Raw genomic sequence first — 18791 nt, 5'->3', positions numbered from 1 at the left:
TAACATGTTCCACCTCCATGGCTTTAACATGTTCCACCCTGCCTCTCCATGGCTTTAACATGTTCCACCTCCATGGCTTTAACATGTTCCCCCTCCATGGCTTTAACATGTTCTACCTCCATGGCTTTAACATGTTCCCCCTCCATGGCTTTAACATGTTCCACCTCCATGGCTTTAACATGTTCCCCCTCCATGGCTTTAACATGTTCCCCCTCCATGGCTTTAACATGTTCCACCTCCATGGCTTTAACATGTTCCCCCTCCATGGCTTTAACATGTTCCACCTCCATGGCTTTAAACATGTTCCCCCTCCATGGCTTTAACATGTTCCACCTCCATGGCTTTAACATGTTCCACCTCCATGGCTTTAACATGTTCCCCCTCCATGGCTTTAACATGTTCCACCTCCATGGCTTTAACATGTTCCCCCCTCCATGGCTTTAACATGTTCCACCTCCATGGCTTTAACATGTTCCACCCTGCCTCTCCATGGCTTTAACATGTTCCACCTCCATGGCTTTAACATGTTCCACCTCCATGGCTTTAACATGTTCCCTCTCCATGGCTTTAACATGTTCCCCCTCCATGGCTTTAACATGTTCCCCCTCCATGGCTTTAACATGTTCCATCTCCATGGCTTTAACATGTTCCACCTCCATGGCTTTAACATGTTCCCCCTCCATGGCTTTAACATGTTCCACCCTGCCTCTCCATGGCTTTAACATGTTCCCCCTCCATGGCTTTAACATGTTCCACCTCCATGGCTTTAACATGTTCCCCCTCCATGGCTTTAACATGTTCCACCTCCATGGCTTTAACATGTTCCCCCTCCATGGCTTTAACATGTTCCACCTCCATGGCTTTAACATGTTCCCCCTCCATGGCTTTAACATGTTCCACCTCCATGGCTTTAACATGTTCCACCCTGCCTCTCCATGGCTTTAACATGTTCCACCTCCATGGCTTTAACATGTTCCACCTCCATGGCTTTAACATGTTCCCTCTCCATGGCTTTAACATGTTCCCCCTCCATGGCTTTAACATGTTCCCTCTCCATGGCTTTAACATGTTCCCCCTCCATGGCTTTAACATGTTCCCCCTCCATGGCTTTAACATGTTCCACCCCTGCCTCTCCATGGCTTTAACATGTTCCCCCTCCATGGCTTTAAACATGTTCCACCTCCATGGCTTTAACATGTTCCCCCTCCATGGCTTTAACATGTTCCACCTCCATGGCTTTAACATGTTCCACCTCCATGGCTTTAACATGTTCCCCCTCCATGGCTTTAACATGTTCCACCTCCATGGCTTTAACATGTTCCACCTCCATGGCTTTAACATGTTCCACCTCCATGGCTTTAACATGTTCCCTCTCCATGGCTTGAACATGTTCCCTCTCCATGGCTTTAACATGTTCCACCCTGCCTCTCCATGGCTTTAACATGTTCCACCTCCATGGCTTTAACATGTTCCACCTCCATGGCTTTAACATGTTCCTCCTCCATGGCTTTAACATGTTCCACCCTGCCTCTCCATGGCTTTAACATGTTCCACCCTGCCTCTCCATGGCTTTAACATGTTCCACCTCCATGGCATGATGTTCCTATCTTACCTGTTATCATTTGTGTTGCTATTTGAACCCAAAGAACAGGTTGTAACCCAAAGCTCAGCGAGAGGAGCTCACAGAGTCTGTAGTTGGTAGGATAACGTCACTAATGATGTAACTGAGTCTTGGTATGAAAAGTGACTCATTGCAGTTACACAATCCTCCATGAAGCCCCTCGAAACTCCCCTTTAAACACCAAACTGCAGCAGAGACCTGCAGCGGGATTCAGCCCCGACATGTTTCACAGCCTTATATCATCTGGTGTAACGTCGCATACAACATGCAGCCAGATGTCACTCAGGCAGCAGGGGAACTCTCCTTTCACACGTTTTGTAAGAAGAATTGAACAACCAGGAAACAAAGGCTGTGTTTTGTTGACAGTATATATTAAACCCTAAAGGAAATAACTTGTGTAAAGAGAAACCAGAAAGGGTTTGCAAAGACATCAAAGGTAAATGTCACTTCTCTGGTTTTACCTCCGAGTATCGACTTTTAAATGTGAAGGATATTGAGTTTGAAAACGTGCACGATGCTGCAGGCGAGTCCTCGTCACTGCAACTGGAAACAATTAGGATTACACAACCTGAAGCCAGAGAGGCCAATCAGAGCCAGACACACAGAGGTCAGAGGTCAGAGGTCACACACAGCTATCACTATAAAGTCAAAGGAGATATCTGCTTTATCTCACATGTTAAAATGTCTAATGTGAACACGGAGAACACAACACATGATAGGCTAAGGGGCGGGACATCTTTAAGCGGTTGACCAATCACAACAGAGCCGGCCAGCTAACCAATCAGAGCAGACTGGGCTCTGGTTTCAGACAGAGGGTGAAAAGAGCTGCTGCAGCACAGAGAAAAATAAAGAGCTTTTTGAACATTAAAGCATGGAGACATGTAGAGACACTACGTACTGATATACACCTGAACATCAGCAGGAGAGGACTCTTTAAAGTAGAGACACTACATACTGATATACACCTGAACATCAGCAGGAGAGGACTCTTTAAAGTAGAGACACTACATACTGATATACACCTGAACATCAGCAGGAGAGGACTCTTTAAAGTAGAGACACTACATACTGATATACACCTGAACATCAGCAGGAGAGGACTCTTTAAAGTAGAGACACTACGTACTGATATACACCTGAACATCAGCAGGAGAGGACTCTTTAAAGTAGAGACACTACGTACTGATATACACCTGAACATCAGCAGGAGAGGACTCTTTAAAGTAGAGACACTACATACTGATATACACCTGAACATCAGCAGGAGAGGACTCTTTAAAGTAGAGACACTACATACTGATATACACCTGAACATCAGCAGGAGAGGACTCTTTAAAGTAGAGACACTACACACTGATATACAACCTGAACATCAGCAGGAGAGGACTCTTTAAAGTAGAGACACTACATACTGATATACACCTGAACATCAGCAGGAGAGGACTCTTTAAAGTAGAGACACTAAATACTGATATACACCTGAACATCAGCAGGAGAGGACTCTTTAAAGTAGAGACACTAAATACTGATATACACCTGAACATCAGCAGGAGAGGACTCTTTAAAGTAGAGACACTAAATACTGATATACACCTGAACATCAGCAGGAGAGGACTATTTAAAGTAGAGACTCTACATACTGATATACACCTGAACATCAGCAGGAGAGGACTCTTTAAAGTAGAGACACTACATACTGATATACACCTGAACATCAGCAGGAGAGGACTCTTTAAAGTAGAGACACTACATACTGATATACACCTGAACATCAGCAGGAGAGGACTCTTTAAAGTAGAGACACTACATACTGATATACACCTGAACATCAGCAGGAGAGGACTCTTTAAAGTAGAGACACTACATACTGATATACACCTGAACATCAGCAGGAGAGGACTCTTTAAAGTAGAGACACTACATACTGATATACACCTGAACATCAGCAGGAGAGGACTCTTTAAAGTAGAGACACTACGTACTGATATACACCTGAACATCAGCAGGAGAGGACTCTTTAAAGTAGAGACACTACATACTGATATACACCTGAACATCAGCAGGAGAGGACTCTTTAAAGTAGAGACACTACGTACTGATATACACCTGAACATCAGCAGGAGAGGACTCTTTAAAGTAGAGACACTACGTACTGATATACACCTGAACATCAGCAGGAGAGGACTCTTTAAAGTAGAGACACTACGTACTGATATACACCTGAACATCAGCAGGAGAGGACTCTTTAAAGTAGAGACACTACATACTGATATACACCTGAACATCAGCAGGAGAGGACTCTTTAAAGTAGAGACACTACATACTGATATACACCTGAACATCAGCAGGAGAGGACTCTTTAAAGTAGAGACACTACATACTGATATACACCTGAACATCAGCAGGAGAGGACTCTTTAAAGTAGAGGCACTACATACTGATATACACCTGATATACACCTGAACATCATCAGGAGAGGACTCTTTAAAGTAGAGACACTACATACTGATATACACCTGAACATCAGCAGGAGAGGACTCTTTAAAGTAGAGACACTACATACTGATATACACCTGAACAATCAGCAGGAGAGGACTCTTTAAAGTAGAGACACTACATACTGATATACACCTGAACATCAGCAGGAGAGGACTCTTTAAAGTAGAGACACTACATACTGATATACACCTGAACATCAGCAGGAGAGGACTCTTTAAAGTAGAGACACTACATACTGATATACACCTGAACATCAGCAGGAGAGGACTCTTTAAAGTAGAGACACTACATACTGATATACACCTGAACATCAGCAGGAGAGGACTCTTTAAAGTAGAGACACTACATACTGATATACACCTGAACATCAGCAGGAGAGGACTCTTTAAAGTAGAGACACTACATACTGATATACACCTGAACATCAGCAGGAGAGGACTCTTTAAAGTAGAGACACTACATACTGATATACACCTGAACATCAGCAGGAGAGGACTCTTTAAGTAGAGACACTACATACTGATATACACCTGAACATCAGCAGGAGAGGACTCTTTAAAGTAGAGACACTACATACTGATATACACCTGAACATCAGCAGGAGAGGACTCTTTAAAGTAGAGACACTACATACTGATATACACCTGAACATCAGCAGGAGAGGACTCTTTAAAGTAGAGACACTACATACTGATATACACCTGAACATCAGCAGGAGAGGACTCTTTAAAGTAGAGACACTACATACTGATATACACCTGAACATCAGCAGGAGAGGACTCTTTAAAGTAGAGACACTACATACTGATATACACCTGAACATCAGCAGGAGAGGACTCTTTAAAGATGTCATGCTGGACTTGATAAATGATTAAAATAATATATATATATATTTAGTCTCCTCCTCTCTCCATGTGCTGTGTTGTTGTTTTTCCTTTGTCTGTTTCTGTCATTGGTTTAAAAATAATCAAAACTCCAGAAAATATGTTTCCACACAAACCAAAACAAACTGAACCATTATGGGTTTCAATTTGGACCGAGCTCATGGTTTGGTTGTTGTAATAGTTATATTCGCATCAAATTTAAAAGTCTGAAAGTCCGAGTTGTGGAAGGTCCTTAACACGGGAAAATAATACGTTGTGTTTTATAGTAAGATAAGTTGTGGCAACATTAAGGAGGCAGCTCTGCAGAAGAGATTCAGGTTTGCTCAGACTGGGTGTGTTAGTGGGAACACATCCAAAGTGAGAGCTGCTGATGTAATGCTGCAGAGTAGGAGTGTGTGTGTGTGTGTGTGTGTGTGTGTGTGTGTGTGTGTGTGTGTGTGTGTGTGTGTTTCTCTCTGTGTTTTTATCATGATGTAATCCTCTAGTTAAAATAAGTGTGTTCCTGCACATGTCTGTACATGTGGTTGGGAGAGAACACAGAAAACATTCAGAGGAAAGGAAGTGTCAGAAACAGAGGCTGTGATTCGCTGAGACACCTGTCAATCAAAGCTCAAACACATAACAGGTGAAATGATCTTTACTTTAGGTTCATTTTAGAGCTTTTTCCAGAGTGTTCTGTGACGTGAGGTTTAAAGCTCAGGAAAACACCTGTAATGCGGCTTTCACACCAGCGCTTTTCCCTTTCTAGCTCCTAGCGAGAGCTTTTCTGGTTCAGCTCCGGTTTCCCTTTTCAGCTCCCGCTCTGTTCACACCGCCCAGCTGCCGCTGCTGCGTCATGACGTCACAGTTTACGTCGCTGATTTTCTCCAACAACAACAACGGGGGGGGGACTGCGTCGGGTCGATGATCGTGTTGCTTTTAATCATACGAAGCCAGATTAAATTAAATAACGACTTCTCCAACCTTATACTTTTCTCCAGAGTGCCGTGGTTCATTGTTTATTAATGTGTTTCATTTAGCGACCGCTGCAGTGCTGGCTGCTCTTCCACGGGAGTGTATTCTCCCGTTAGCTCCGGGTTAGCTCACACGGCTCTAAAGTATTCACTGTCTGTCACACAAGCAGCTGATACATATCCCCAGTTCCCCTTAAGTGAATGTGTGTCAGTCTGAATTGACGCTGTTTGGCATCACAACGCTGTTATGAAAGTTTCTCTGGTATAACATGGGTGATGTTAGCATAGCAACCGAAGCTAAACTGACTACTTGCTAAGCCGTTTTCTACAGGCACTTTTTACCGACGTATTTTTCATTATGATTCTACTTGTGATAGTCGGACATGACAACCTGTGCAGCCCATGTATTGATTCCATCCGATAGCTGCTATAATAACAAACGTCTGCCTGCTCTCCACAATGATCAATAACAGCGAACGGATGGTCAAAGTAAGGTTTCCTGCACGCCTCGACGTAAGAGACGCCGCGTCATAGCTCCGAAGCTCTTGCCTCTGGACCGACAATTTTTTGGAGCTGGAAGTGAACCGCATTCCGGAGCTATGACGCGCCGCCGCTGCGTGTGAACAGGAACAAACGGCGCTTTTCAGGCTCTAGCTCCCAGCAGGAGCTGGAAAAGCGCCGGTTTTGAATGATGAATTTGAATGAATGATCCACCTCTCCTACACAGCGCCCCCTGGAGGATAGTCGTGAATGAATTCTCCACCTCTCCTACACAGCGCCCCCTGGAGGATAGTCGTGAATGAATTCTCCACCTCTCCTACACAGCGCCCCCTGGAGGATAGTCGTGAATGAATTATCCACCTCTCCTACACAGCGCCCCCTGGAGGATAGTCGTGAATGAATTATCCACCTCTCCTACACAGCGCCCCCCTGGAGGATAGTCCGTGAATGAATTCTCCACCTCTCCTACACAACGCCCCCTGGAGGATAGTCGTGAATGAATTCTCCACCTCTCCTACACAGCGCCCCCTGGAGGATAGTCGTGAATGAATGATCCACCTCTCCTACACAGCGCCCCCCTGGAGGATAGTCGTGAATGAATTCTCCACCTCTCCTACACAGCGCCCCCTGGAGGATAGTCGTGAATGAATTATCCACCTCTCCTACACAGCGCCCCCTGGAGGATAGTCGTGAATGAATTATCCACCTCTCCTAAACAGCGCCCCCTGGAGGATAGTCGTGAATGAATGATCCACCTCTCCTACACAGCGCCCCTGGAGGATAGTCGTGAATGAATTCTCCACCTCTCCTACACAGCGCCCCCTGGAGGATAGTCGTGAATGAATTATCCACCTCTCCTACACAGCGCCCCCTGGAGGATAGTCGTGAATGAATTCTCCACCTCTCCTACACAGCGCCCCCTGGAGGATAGTCGTGAATGAATTATCCACCTCTCCTACACAGCGCCCCCTGGAGGATAGTCGTGAATGAATTCTCCACCTGTCCTACACAGCGCCCCCTGGAGGATAGTCGTGAATGAATTATCCACCTCTCCTACAGCCCTGGAAGTCAAGCCCCCTGGAGGATAGTCGTGAATGAATTATCCACCTCTCCTACACAGCGCCCCCTGGAGGATAGTCGTGAATGAATTATCCACCTCTCCTACACAGCGCCCCCTGGAGGATAGTCGTGAATGAATGATCCACCTCTCCTACACAGCGCCCCCTGGAGGATAGTCGTGAATGAATTCTCCACCTCTCCTACACAGCGCCCCCTGGAGGATAGTCGTGAATGAATTATCCACCTCTCCTACACAGCGCCCCCTGGAGGATAGTCGTGAATGAATTATCCACCTCTCCTACACAGCGCCCCCTGGAGGATAGTCGTGAATGAATTCTCCACCTCTCCTACACAGCGCCCCCTGGAGGATAGTCGTGAATGAATTCTCCACCTCTCCTACACAGCGCCCCCTGGGCATAGTCGTGAATGAATTCTCCACCTCTCCTACACAGCGCCCCCTGGAGGATAGTCGTGAATGAATTCTCCACCTCTCCTACACAGCGCCCCCTGGAGGATAGTCGTGAATGAGATTCTCCACCTCTCCTACACAGCGCCCCCTGGAGGATAGTCGTGAATGAATTATCCACCTCTCCTACACAGCCCCGCCCCCTGGAGGATAGTCGTGAATGAATTATCCACCTCTCCTACACAGCGCCCCCTGGAGGATAGTCGTGAATGAATTATCCACCTCTCTACACAGCGCCCCCCTGGAGGATAGTCGTGAATGAATTATCCACCTCTCCTACACAAGGCGCCCCCTGGAGGATAGTCGTGAATGAATTCTCCACCTCTCCTACACAGCGCCCCCTGGAGGATAGTCCGTGAATGAATTCTCCACCTCTCCTACACAGCGCCCCCTGGGAGGATAGTCGTGAATGAATTCTCCACCTCTCCTACACAGCGCCCCCTGGAGGATAGTCGTGAATGAATTATCCACCTCTCTACACAGCGCCCCCTGGAGGATAGTCGTGAATGAATTCTCCACCTCTCCTACACAACGCCCCCTGGAGGATAGTCGTGAATGAATTCTCCACCTCTCCTACACAGCGCCCCCCTGGAGGATAGTCGTGAATGAATTCTCCACCTCTCCTACACAGCGCCCCCTGGAGGATAGTCGTGAGTGAATTCTCCACCTCTCCTACACAGCGCCCCTTGGAGGATAGTCGTGAATGAATTCTCCACCTCTCCTACACAGCGCCCCCTGGAGGATAGTCGTGAATGAATTCTCCACCTCTCCTACCAGCGCCCCCTGGAGGATAGTCGTGAATGAATTCTCCACCTCTCCTACACAGCGCCCCCTGGAGGATAGTCGTGAATGAATTCTCCACCTCTCCTACACAGCGCCCCCTGGAGGATAGTCGTGAATGAATTCTCCACCTCTCCTACACAGCGCCCCCTGGAGGATAGTCGTGAATGAATTATCCACCTCTCCTACACAGCGCCCCCTGGAGGATAGTCGTGAATGAATTATCCACCTCTCCTACACAGCGCCCCCTGGAGGATAGTCGTGAATGAATTCTCCACCTCTCCTACACAGCGCCCCCTGGAGGATAGTCGTGAATGAATTCTCCACCTCTCCTACACAGCGCCCCCTGGAGGATAGTCGTGAATGAATTCTCCACCTCTCCTACACAGCGCCCCCTGGAGGATAGTCGTGAATGAATTCTCCACCTCTCCTACACAGCGCCCCCTGGAGGATAGTCGTGAATGAATTCTCCACCTCTCCTACACAGCGCCCCCTGGAGGATAGTCGTGAATGAATTCTCCACCTCTCCTACACAGCGCCCCCTGGAGGATAGTCGTGAATGAATTATCCACCTTTCCTACACAGCGCCCCCTGGAGGATAGTCGTGAATGAATTCTCCACCTCTCCTACACAGCGCCTCCTGGAGGATAGTCGTGAATGAATGATCCACCTCTCCTACACAGCGCCCCCTGGAGGATAGTCGTGAATGAATTATCCACCTCTCCTACACAGCGCCCCCTGGAGGATAGTCGTGAATGAATTATCCACCTCTCCTACACAGCGCCCCCTGGAGGATAGTCGTGAATGAATTCTCCACCTCTCCTACACAGCGCCCCCTGGAGGATAGTCGTGAATGAATTATCCACCTCTCCTACACAGCGCCCCCTGGAGGATAGTCGTGAATGAATTATCCACCTCTCCTACACAGCGCCCCCTGGAGGATAGTCGTGAATGAATTATCCACCTCTCTACACAGCGCCCCCTGGAGGATAGTCGTGAATGAATTATCCACCTCTCTACACAGCGCCCCCTGGAGGATAGTCGTGAATGAATTCTCCACCTCTCCTACACAGCGCCCCCTGGAGGATAGTCGTGAATGAATTCTCCACCTCTCCTACACAGCGCCCCCTGGAGGATAGTCGTGAGTGAATTCTCCACCTCTCCTACACAGCGCCCCCTGGAGGATAGTCGTGAATGAATTCTCCACCTCTCCTACACAGCGCCCCCTGGAGGATAGTCGTGAATGAATTCTCCACCTCTCCTACACAGCGCCCCCTGGAGGATAGTCGTGAATGAATTCTCCACCTCTCCTACACAGCGCCCCCTGGAGGATAGTCGTGAATGAATTCTCCACCTCTCCTACACAGCGCCCCCTGGAGGATAGTCGTGAATGAATTATCCACCTCTCCTACACAGCGCCCCCTGGAGGATAGTCGTGAATGAATTCTCCACCTGTCCTACACAGCGCCCCCTGGAGGATAGTCGTGAATGAATTATCCACCTCTCCTACACAGCGCCCCCTGGAGGATAGTCGTGAATGAATTCTCCACCTCTCCTACACAGCGCCCCCTGGAGGATAGTCGTGAATGAGTTATCCACCTCTCCTACACAGCGCCCCCTGGAGGATAGTCGTGAATGAATTCTCCACCTGTCCTACACAGCGCCCCCTGGAGGATAGTCGTGAATGAATTCTCCACCTCTCCTACACAGCGCCCCCTGGAGGATAGTCGTGAATGAATGATCCACCTCTCCTACACAGCGCCCCCTGGAGGATAGTCGTGAATGAATTCTCCACCTCTCCTACACAACGCCCCCTGGAGGATAGTCGTGAATGAATTCTCCACCTCTCCTACACAGCGCCCCCTGGAGGATAGTCGTGAATGAATTCTCCACCTCTCCTACACAGCGCCCCCTGGAGGATAGTCGTGAATGAATGATCCACCTCTCCTACACAGCGCCCCCTGGAGGATAGTCGTGAATGAATTCTCCACCTCTCCTACACAGCGCCCCCTGGAGGATAGTCGTGAATGAATTCTCCACCTCTCCTACACAGCGCCCCCTGGAGGATAGTCGTGAATGAATTCTCCACCTCTCCTACACAGCGCCCCCTGGAGGATAGTCGTGAATGAATTCTCCACCTCTCCTACACAGCGCCCCCTGGAGGATAGTCGTGAATGAATTATCCACCTCTCCTACACAGCGCCCCCTGGAGGATAGTCGTGAATGAATTCTCGCTGTAGTCTCTATGCAGTTGTTTAAGGTTTATTTATAAATATAATATTTATATATATTTCATTTCTTGCCTCTTTGTAGTCATTTGGTGTTTTGCATCTGTTTGTAGTTCTCTTGGTCTCTTTCTATTCGTGCTCCAAGGCTCTCTGAGTGACGTGTAGGTGAGGGCCCTGAAGGCTCAGGTGAGGGCCCTGAAGGCTCAGGTGAGGGCCCTGAAGGCTCAGGTGAGGGCCCTGAAGGCTCAGGTGAGGGCCCTGAAGGCTCAGGTGAGAGCCCTGAAGGCTCAGGTGAGGGCCCTGAAGGCTCTCTGAGGGACATGTTGTAGGTGAGGGCCCTGAAGGCTCAGGTGAGGGCCCTGAAGGCTCAGGTGAGGGCCCTGAAGGCTCTCTGAGGGACATGTTGTAGGTGAGGGCCCTGAAGGCTCTCTGAGGGACATGTTGTAGGTGAGGGCCCTGAAGGCTCTCTGAGGGACATGTTGTAGGTGAGAGCCCTGAAGGCTCGTTGAGTGACATGTTGTAGGTGAGGGCCCTGAAGGCTCAGGTGAGGGCCCTGAAGGCTCGTTGAGTGACATGTTGTAGGTGAGGGCCCTGAAGGCTCAGGTGAGGGCCCTGAAGGCTCAGGTGAGGGCCCTGAAGGCTCTCTGAGGGACATGTTGTAGGTGAGGGCCCTGAAGGCTCTCTGAGGGACATGTTGTAGGTGAGGGCCCTGAAGGCTCAGGTGAGGGCCCTGAAGGCTCAGGTGAGGGCCCTGAAGGCTCTCTGAGGGACATGTTGTAGGTGAGGGCCCTGAAGGCTCAGGTGAGGGCCCTGAAGGCTCAGGTGAGGGCCCTGAAGGCTCTCTGAGGGACATGTTGTAGGTGAGGGCCCTGAAGGCTCTCTGAGGGACATGTTGTAGGTGAGGGCCCTGAAGGCTCTCTGAGGGACATGTTGTAGGTGAGGGCCCTGAAGGCTCTCTGAGGGACATGTTGTAGGTGAGGGCCCTGAAGGCTCTCTGAGGGACATGTTGTAGGTGAGGGCCCTGAAGGCTCTCTGAGGGACGTGTTGTAGGTGAGGGCCCTGAAGGCTCTCTGAGGGACGTGTTGTAGGTGAGGGCCCTGAAGGCTCTCTGAGGGACGTGTTGTAGGTGAGGGCCCTGAAGGCTCAGGTGAGGGCCCTGAAGGCTCAGGTGAGAGCCCTGAAGGCTCGTTGAGTGACATGTTGTAGGTGAGGGCCCTGAAGGCTCGTTGAGTGACATGTTGTAGGTGAGGGCCCTGAAGGCTCGTTGAGTGACATGTTGTAGGTGAGGGCCCTGAAGGCTCTCTGAGGGACATGTTGTAGGTGAGGGCCCTGAAGGCTCGTCGAGTGACATGTTGTAGGTGAGAGCCCTGAAGGCTCTCTGAGGGACATGTTGTAGGTGAGGGCCCTGAAGGCTCGTTGAGGGACATGTTGTAGGTAAGGGCCCTGAAGGCTCGTTGAGTGACATGTTGTAGGTGAGGGCCCTGAAGGCTCGTTGAGTGACATGTTGTAGGTGAGGGCCCTGAAGGCTCAGATGAGGGCCCTGAAGGCTCAGGTGAGGGCCCTGAAGGCTCTCTGAGGGACATGTTGTAGGTGAGGGCCCTGAAGGCTCAGGTGAGGGCCCTGAAGGCTCAGGTGAGGGCCCTGAAGGCTCTCTGAGGGACATGTTGTAGGTGAGGGCCCTGAAGGCTCTCTGAGGGACATGTTGTAGGTGAGGGCCCTGAAGGCTCTCTGAGGGACATGTTGTAGGTGAGGGCCCTGAAGGCTCTCTGAGGGACGTGTTGTAGGTGAGGGCCCTGAAGGCTCTCTGAGTGACGTGTTGTAGGTGAGGGCCCTGAAGGCTCAGGTGAGGGCCCTGAAGGCTCAGGTGAGAGCCCTGAAGGCTCGTTGAGTGACATGTTGTAGGTGAGGGCCCTGAAGGCTCAGGTGAGGGCCCTGAAGGCTCGTTGAGTGACATGTTGTAGGTGAGAGCCCTGAAGGCTCGTTGAGTGACATGTTGTAGGTGAGGGCCCTGAAGGCTCTCTGAGGGACATGTTGTTGGTGAGGGCCCTGAAGACTCGTTGAGTGACATGTTGTAGGTGAGGGCCCTGAAGGCTCGTTGAGTGACATGTTGTAGGTGAGGGCCCTGAAGACTCGTTGAGTGACATGTTGTAGGTGAGGGCCCTGAAGGCTCGTTGAGTGACATGTTGTAGGTGAGGGCCCTGAAGGCTCGTTGAGTGACATGTTGTAGGTGAGGGCCCTGAAGGCTCGTTGAGTGACATGTTGTAGGTGAGGGCCCTGAAGGCTCGTTGAGTGACATGTTGTAGGTGAGGGCCCTGAAGGCTCGTTGAGTGACATGTTGTAGGTGAGGGCCCTGAAGACTCGTTGAGTGACATGTTGTAGGTGAGGGCCCTGAAGGCTCGTTGAGTGACATGTTGTAGGTGAGGGCCCTGAAGGCTCGTTGAGTGACATGTTGTAGGTGAGGGCCCTGAAGGCTCGTTGAGGGACATGTTGTAGGTGAGGGCCCTGAAGGCTCGTTGAGTGACATGTTGTAGGTGAGGGCCCTGAAGGCTCGTTGAGTGACATGTTGTAGGTGAGGGCCCTGAAGGCTCGTTGAGTGACATGTTGTAGGTGAGGGCCCTGAAGGCTCGTTGAGTGACATGTTGTAGGTGAGGGCCCTGAAGGCTCGTTGAGGGACATGTTGTAGGTGAGGGCCCTGAAGGCTCGTTGAGTGACATGTTGTAGGTGAGGGCCCTGAAGGCTCAGGTGAGGGCCCTGAAGGCTCAGGTGAGGGCCCTGAAGGCTCTCTGAGGGACATGTTGTAGGTGAGGGCCCTGAAGGCTCGTTGAGTGACATGTTGTAGGTGAGGGCCCTGAAGGCTCGTTGAGGGACATGTTGTAGGTGAGGGCCCTGAAGGCTCGTTGAGTGACATGTTGTAGGTGAGGGCCCTGAAGGCTCGTTGAGGGACATGTTGTAGGTGAGGGCCCTGAAGGCTCGGGTGAGGGCCCTGAAGGCTCGGGTGAGGGCCCTGAAGGCTCGGGTGAGGGCCCTGAAGGCTCGGGTGAGGGCCCTGAAGGCTCAGGTGAGGGCCCTGAAGGCTCGTTGAGTTTCGTGTTAACTACTGCTCCGACCAAAGAAGAGCAACGCGTCTTTCTGCTTTATTCAAAAACAACCTCCGAGTCTGCAGGCGTGTTGCAGAGACTCAGTTAGTGTCTGAAGAACCTGAGTCTGCAGGCGTGTTGCAGAGACTCAGTTAGTGTCTGAAGAACCTGAGTCTGCAGGCGTGTTGCAGAGACTCAGTTAGTGTCTGAAGAACCTGAGTCTGCAGGCGTGTTGCAGAGACTCAGTTAGTGTCTGAAGAACCTGAGTCTGCAGGCGTGTTGCAGAGACTCAGTTAGTGTCTGAAGAACCTGAGTCTGCAGGCGTGTTGCAGAGACTCAGTTAGTGTCTGAAGAACCTGAGTCTGCAGGCGTGTTGCAGAGACTCAGTTAGTGTCTGAAGAACCTGAGTCTGCAGGCGTGTTGCAGAGACTCAGTTAGTGTCTGAAGAACCTGAGCTTATAAGGTTTCCTCTCTCCATGATGAAGGAGAGAGACGGAGGGATCAGTGTGATCACATGCAGAGAGAAATGTGTCCTTGAAAGGCCCGAGCTGTTTTTAACTTTGTTTATTCTTCTTCTCTGAGTGTCTGTCTGTCAGGAGAGACTTCAATGATTATTCACTTTTAAATATCTTCAGCTTGTTTGGATTTATTAAAGTTCCCTATATGGTTTATTTTGAATGGGTCCAGTTTGTTCACTTCATGTTTTGTTCGATGTAGGTGTTGACAGTAAAGTCTTGTTTGAATGTCTTTCACATGTTTTATTGTTATTGTCTCTAAACGTCTGATCTCTCTGCTTGTCTTTCAGGACCATCATGCACCTGAAGTCGTATCAGAAGATCATGCGCTCAGAGTTGCGTTTGGATGCGTCCAGGGTTCAGACGTCGCAGCGGAGCAGCCCGTTTGTGAACCAGCAGGGGGCGCTGATGAGGACCTGCAGTCGCAACAATGCCAACAACAACAACATCAGCCGCCTCCCGTTCAGCGTCATCTCCACCAACACCATGCGCTGCAGCAACGCCACCAACAACAACAACATCAGCAGCAGCGTGGCGGGATGCAAGAACAACGGGATCAGATTCTACCAAACCACCACGGAGGAAGCAGACGCCCCGCTGGACATCCTGACCGTCATCAAGCCTGGACACGTCCGGGAAAAGATCGCCATCTTCGCTTCAGACAAAGTGCAAACGGACAGCGCTGAAGGCAGTGAACGCACCTCAACCGGCGGCTCAGAGAACCAGGAGCGGACGCCTGAAGTCTGCACGAACACAGCGGTGATGTCGGGAATGTTGCGAGGGGTGAAGGCGAAGGGGAGCTGGGAGGAGAACTGTAACGCTAAGAGGCGCCGCAGGTCGGGGAACAACCAGAACCTCCAGCAGGACGCAAAGCCCGGAGACCAGGAGACACAGCAACACGTCCTCAGTCCATCTCCACTGAGAGCGGTGTCAACGCTGCATTCAGGCGGCGGCCCGTGTGCAAACGAGGCGCCGCCGGAGGACGAGGAGCAGAAGGTGTCGGTCGTGGAGATCGTGGCGTTCATGGAGCAGTTAGCCAGCGAGCAGCAGCCCGACTCCAAACCTCTGCTGACCCTCCAGAGGAGCTCCACCTCCATCACGCTGTCCAGGGCTCTGCCTCCCGAGGGGTTAGAGGTCAAGGGGGAGGAGCCAGAGAGCGTCAGGGTGTCGGACATGGTGGCCAAGCTGGAGTCAGAGTGTCTGAAGAGTAGGACGGAGGGCGATCTGTCGAGGAGCAACAGCCTGAGAAGGGCGGTGGGAAGAGTGCTGCTCGCTGCCTCAGATCAGAGCCCCGCCTCAGATCAGAGCCCCTGCCCGTCATCATCATCAGCGATGACATCATCATCATCATCATCATCATCACTGCTGGGAGCTCAGAGTGATGACAGCGAGCCAATCAGCTGCACAGAAACACCAGCAGCTCCGCCCCCCTCAGGTGAGGTGGAGGTGGGAGAAGAAACACTGACCCCTGTCACTGTCACTCAGACAGAAGCCCTTCCCCTCTCACTCACCGAGGGGGCGGAGCCTCAGCCCGGTTTGTTGTTTTTGTCCCGCCCCCCTCTTTCCTCAGAGCCCCGCCCCCCTCTTTCTTCAGAGCCCCGCCCCCCTCGCCGCCACAGAATGTCTTTTGACCTGGAGCTCAGCCCCCCTCCTGCTCCCTGTGACTCTGGCAGCCAATCAGAGAAGAGGAGGAGGAGGAGGAAGGCTGACAGGCATCAGGGGGAGGAGCCTGTTGCCGTGGTTCCTCTGGTGCGGCGCCCCTCTGCGTCGCAGGACTTCCTGTTGATGCGTCAGCGTCTGCAGCAGCTGTTGGAGCCGCAGCCCTTCCTGGACGTCCTGCCGCACCACATCCTGCTGAAGGTCTTCAGCCTGCTGCCCACGCAGAGCCTCACCGCGCTCAAGTGCTCCTGCAACTACTTCAGGTTCATCATCGAGGACTACGGCGTCCGGCCCGCCGACTCGCTCTGGGTTTCGGACCCTCGTTACCGTGACGACCCCTGCAAGCAGTGCAAGAGACGGTACGTGCGCGGCGACGTGTCGTTGTGCCGCTGGCATCACAAGCCGTACTGCCAGGCGCTGCCGTACGGGCCCGGGCACTGGATATGTTGCCATGGCGCCCGCAGGGACGCGCTGGGCTGCAACGTGGGTCTCCATGACAACCGCTGGGTGCCGGCGTTCCACAGCATCAACGTGCATCAACGTGCCGATCTACAGGAGCTGCCGTCACCACGACGACCGAGACTGAGAGTGTGTGTGTGTGTGTGTGTTGGTGTGTGTGTGTGTGTGTGAGAAACAGGTCACTGATGCTGACATGAACTCCAGCTCCCATGATGCAACAGCAGGTCAGACCTTTGGACACGTCTGTGTGCAACAATTGAAGTGTTTAAAAAAAAAAATAAGAACTATTTTAAAAGGTAAGCAAACTTTAACCTTCATGAGTTTGGAGGTCACGTCGACCTGAGTTGCTTCATGCGGTCAGAGCGGCGCCCCCTGCTGCTCCTCCGCCTCCTCACAGCATCCATTAAGGTGTAGCTCTAATTGTTTATCTCGTTAACAGCAGCTCGTTAGTGAGGAGGGGTCTCGGTCATGACTTCTCCTTCACTGCTGAGGTTAAAACCTGAAGATCAGCTGATACTTAGAGCAAGTTCAACTCGTTTCTGATTAATACTAAAATCATCGTCACTATATTTTCCTCATGTCAATAAGACTCTCCAACAGCATCATGAGTTCATATCAATATCATATCACTGAGGGTTCATATCAAATCATCACTAAGTCCTGAGGGGGTGATGTCCAGATGAACCCATCACTAAGTTCTGAGGGGGTCCAGATGAACCCATCACTAAGTTCTGAGGGGGTCCAGATGAACCCATAAATGCAAACTGCTGCTGGAGTTCATTAATATGACTTGTTTCGTTTCATCTAAAAAAAAAAATCAGAAATCGATGAAATATCCTCAATTTAGCCAAAGTGTGAGTGATGTCAGAATGTCTTGTTTTGTCCGGTTAAAAACCAAAGATACTCAGTTTAATATGATATAAATCAATGAAAGCCTACATTTATCAAAACAGTTTTCCATTGAAAGGATTCTTCTGTTTTTAATCATTAACTTCACGTCTTTGGACAAATCAAGACATTTGAAGACGTCATTTTTAAATTAAAGTGATTTTGAGGAGTATTTTCGGACATTATTTAACGGATAAATGAGTGAGGGGGCGGAGCTTCAGCGGGCGCCACGTTTGGAGCGAAGAGGAATCCACAGTTTTATCTGCACCTTGCTTGTGTTTACATTTGTACATAAAGAGTTTATTACGTCTGTTCGTGAACCAGCGGCTGAGAGATAATCATCTTCAACGGGACGCTGTTCTTGTTGTTATTATTTTGTCGAAGGGAAAAGAGGAAACGTGGCCTTGAGTCTCGGAGACGCTGCAATACTAGAGACTGTAGAGATTATATATATATATATATATATATATAAATGTGTGTATATACAAAAAATAATATCGGGGGAGAAAGAAAACAAACGGCCTTTGACCTTCAGAGATTTTAGTTTTTTTTAAGATATGTTGGTTTTCTGTCGTCTGGCTGTTTTTGTTAAAGATGTTTTGTTTTAATAAAGTGCTTTCTCATTGCTCTTTGTTTGGGTTCAAATCTTGACTCGTGTTTTTATTTCAGCGCACCCCCCCATTAGGAGAATATTCTAAGTCTTCCTTGTGTTCAGATTTTAAAGGTCACCTATCATGCTATCTGTAGCCAATAGCATAGGTCTCAGATATATACAAATCTATAAAAAACATGTCTATGAAGTGTTTTGCTCCAAACACCAAACAGATCATTCTAGCCATGCCTCATATCCCTCTATTTCACTTCCTGTTTCTAAAGTGATGATTTGGGTATAAAGCTTTAAAGAGGAGGGGTCTGAGCTCATGGGGGACCCGGCAGCTACTATCTAAACTAAATGCTGCGGTGATGAAACTCCATATCATGGATTATCAAGGATTGTCTCTGAAACAGTATGGAGCTCAAAGGCTTTCTCTCTTGCCGGTTATACCACAAGGTGAGTTCCTTTTGATTTCCTGCTTCTTCACACACATGCTCTCCAGTACAGGTTAGCTCTGAGTGTTAGCCATGCTAATGTAAACACCGACCATATTACGTCCAAAACAGTCGGGCATTGTTTCTGATAGCAACGTTTCTGATTGGGCCGT

The 18791-nt window shown here is 49.9% G+C and overlaps 1 protein-coding gene across 1 annotated transcript in view; it reads left to right on the top strand.

The window, feature by feature from the left end:
• fbxo34 (F-box protein 34) overlaps positions 1-18234 on the top strand; it is a 41698-nt gene extending 23464 nt beyond the window's left edge. Inside the window, exon 3 of the mRNA XM_034148967.1 lies at positions 14874-18234. Within this exon, the coding sequence (XP_034004858.1) occupies positions 14881-16872 (1992 nt within the window). The 5' untranslated portion in view covers positions 14874-14880 and the 3' untranslated portion in view covers positions 16873-18234. The remainder of the gene's footprint in view (positions 1-14873) is intronic.
• Positions 18235-18791: the final 557 nt, after the last annotated feature.

The sequence above is a fragment of the Trematomus bernacchii genome, unplaced genomic scaffold (assembly GCF_902827165.1).
Source record: "Trematomus bernacchii unplaced genomic scaffold, fTreBer1.1, whole genome shotgun sequence".
NCBI classification, from domain to species: domain Eukaryota; kingdom Metazoa; phylum Chordata; class Actinopteri; order Perciformes; family Nototheniidae; genus Trematomus; species Trematomus bernacchii.
This window is presented reverse-complemented; position numbering and strand designations above follow the sequence as displayed.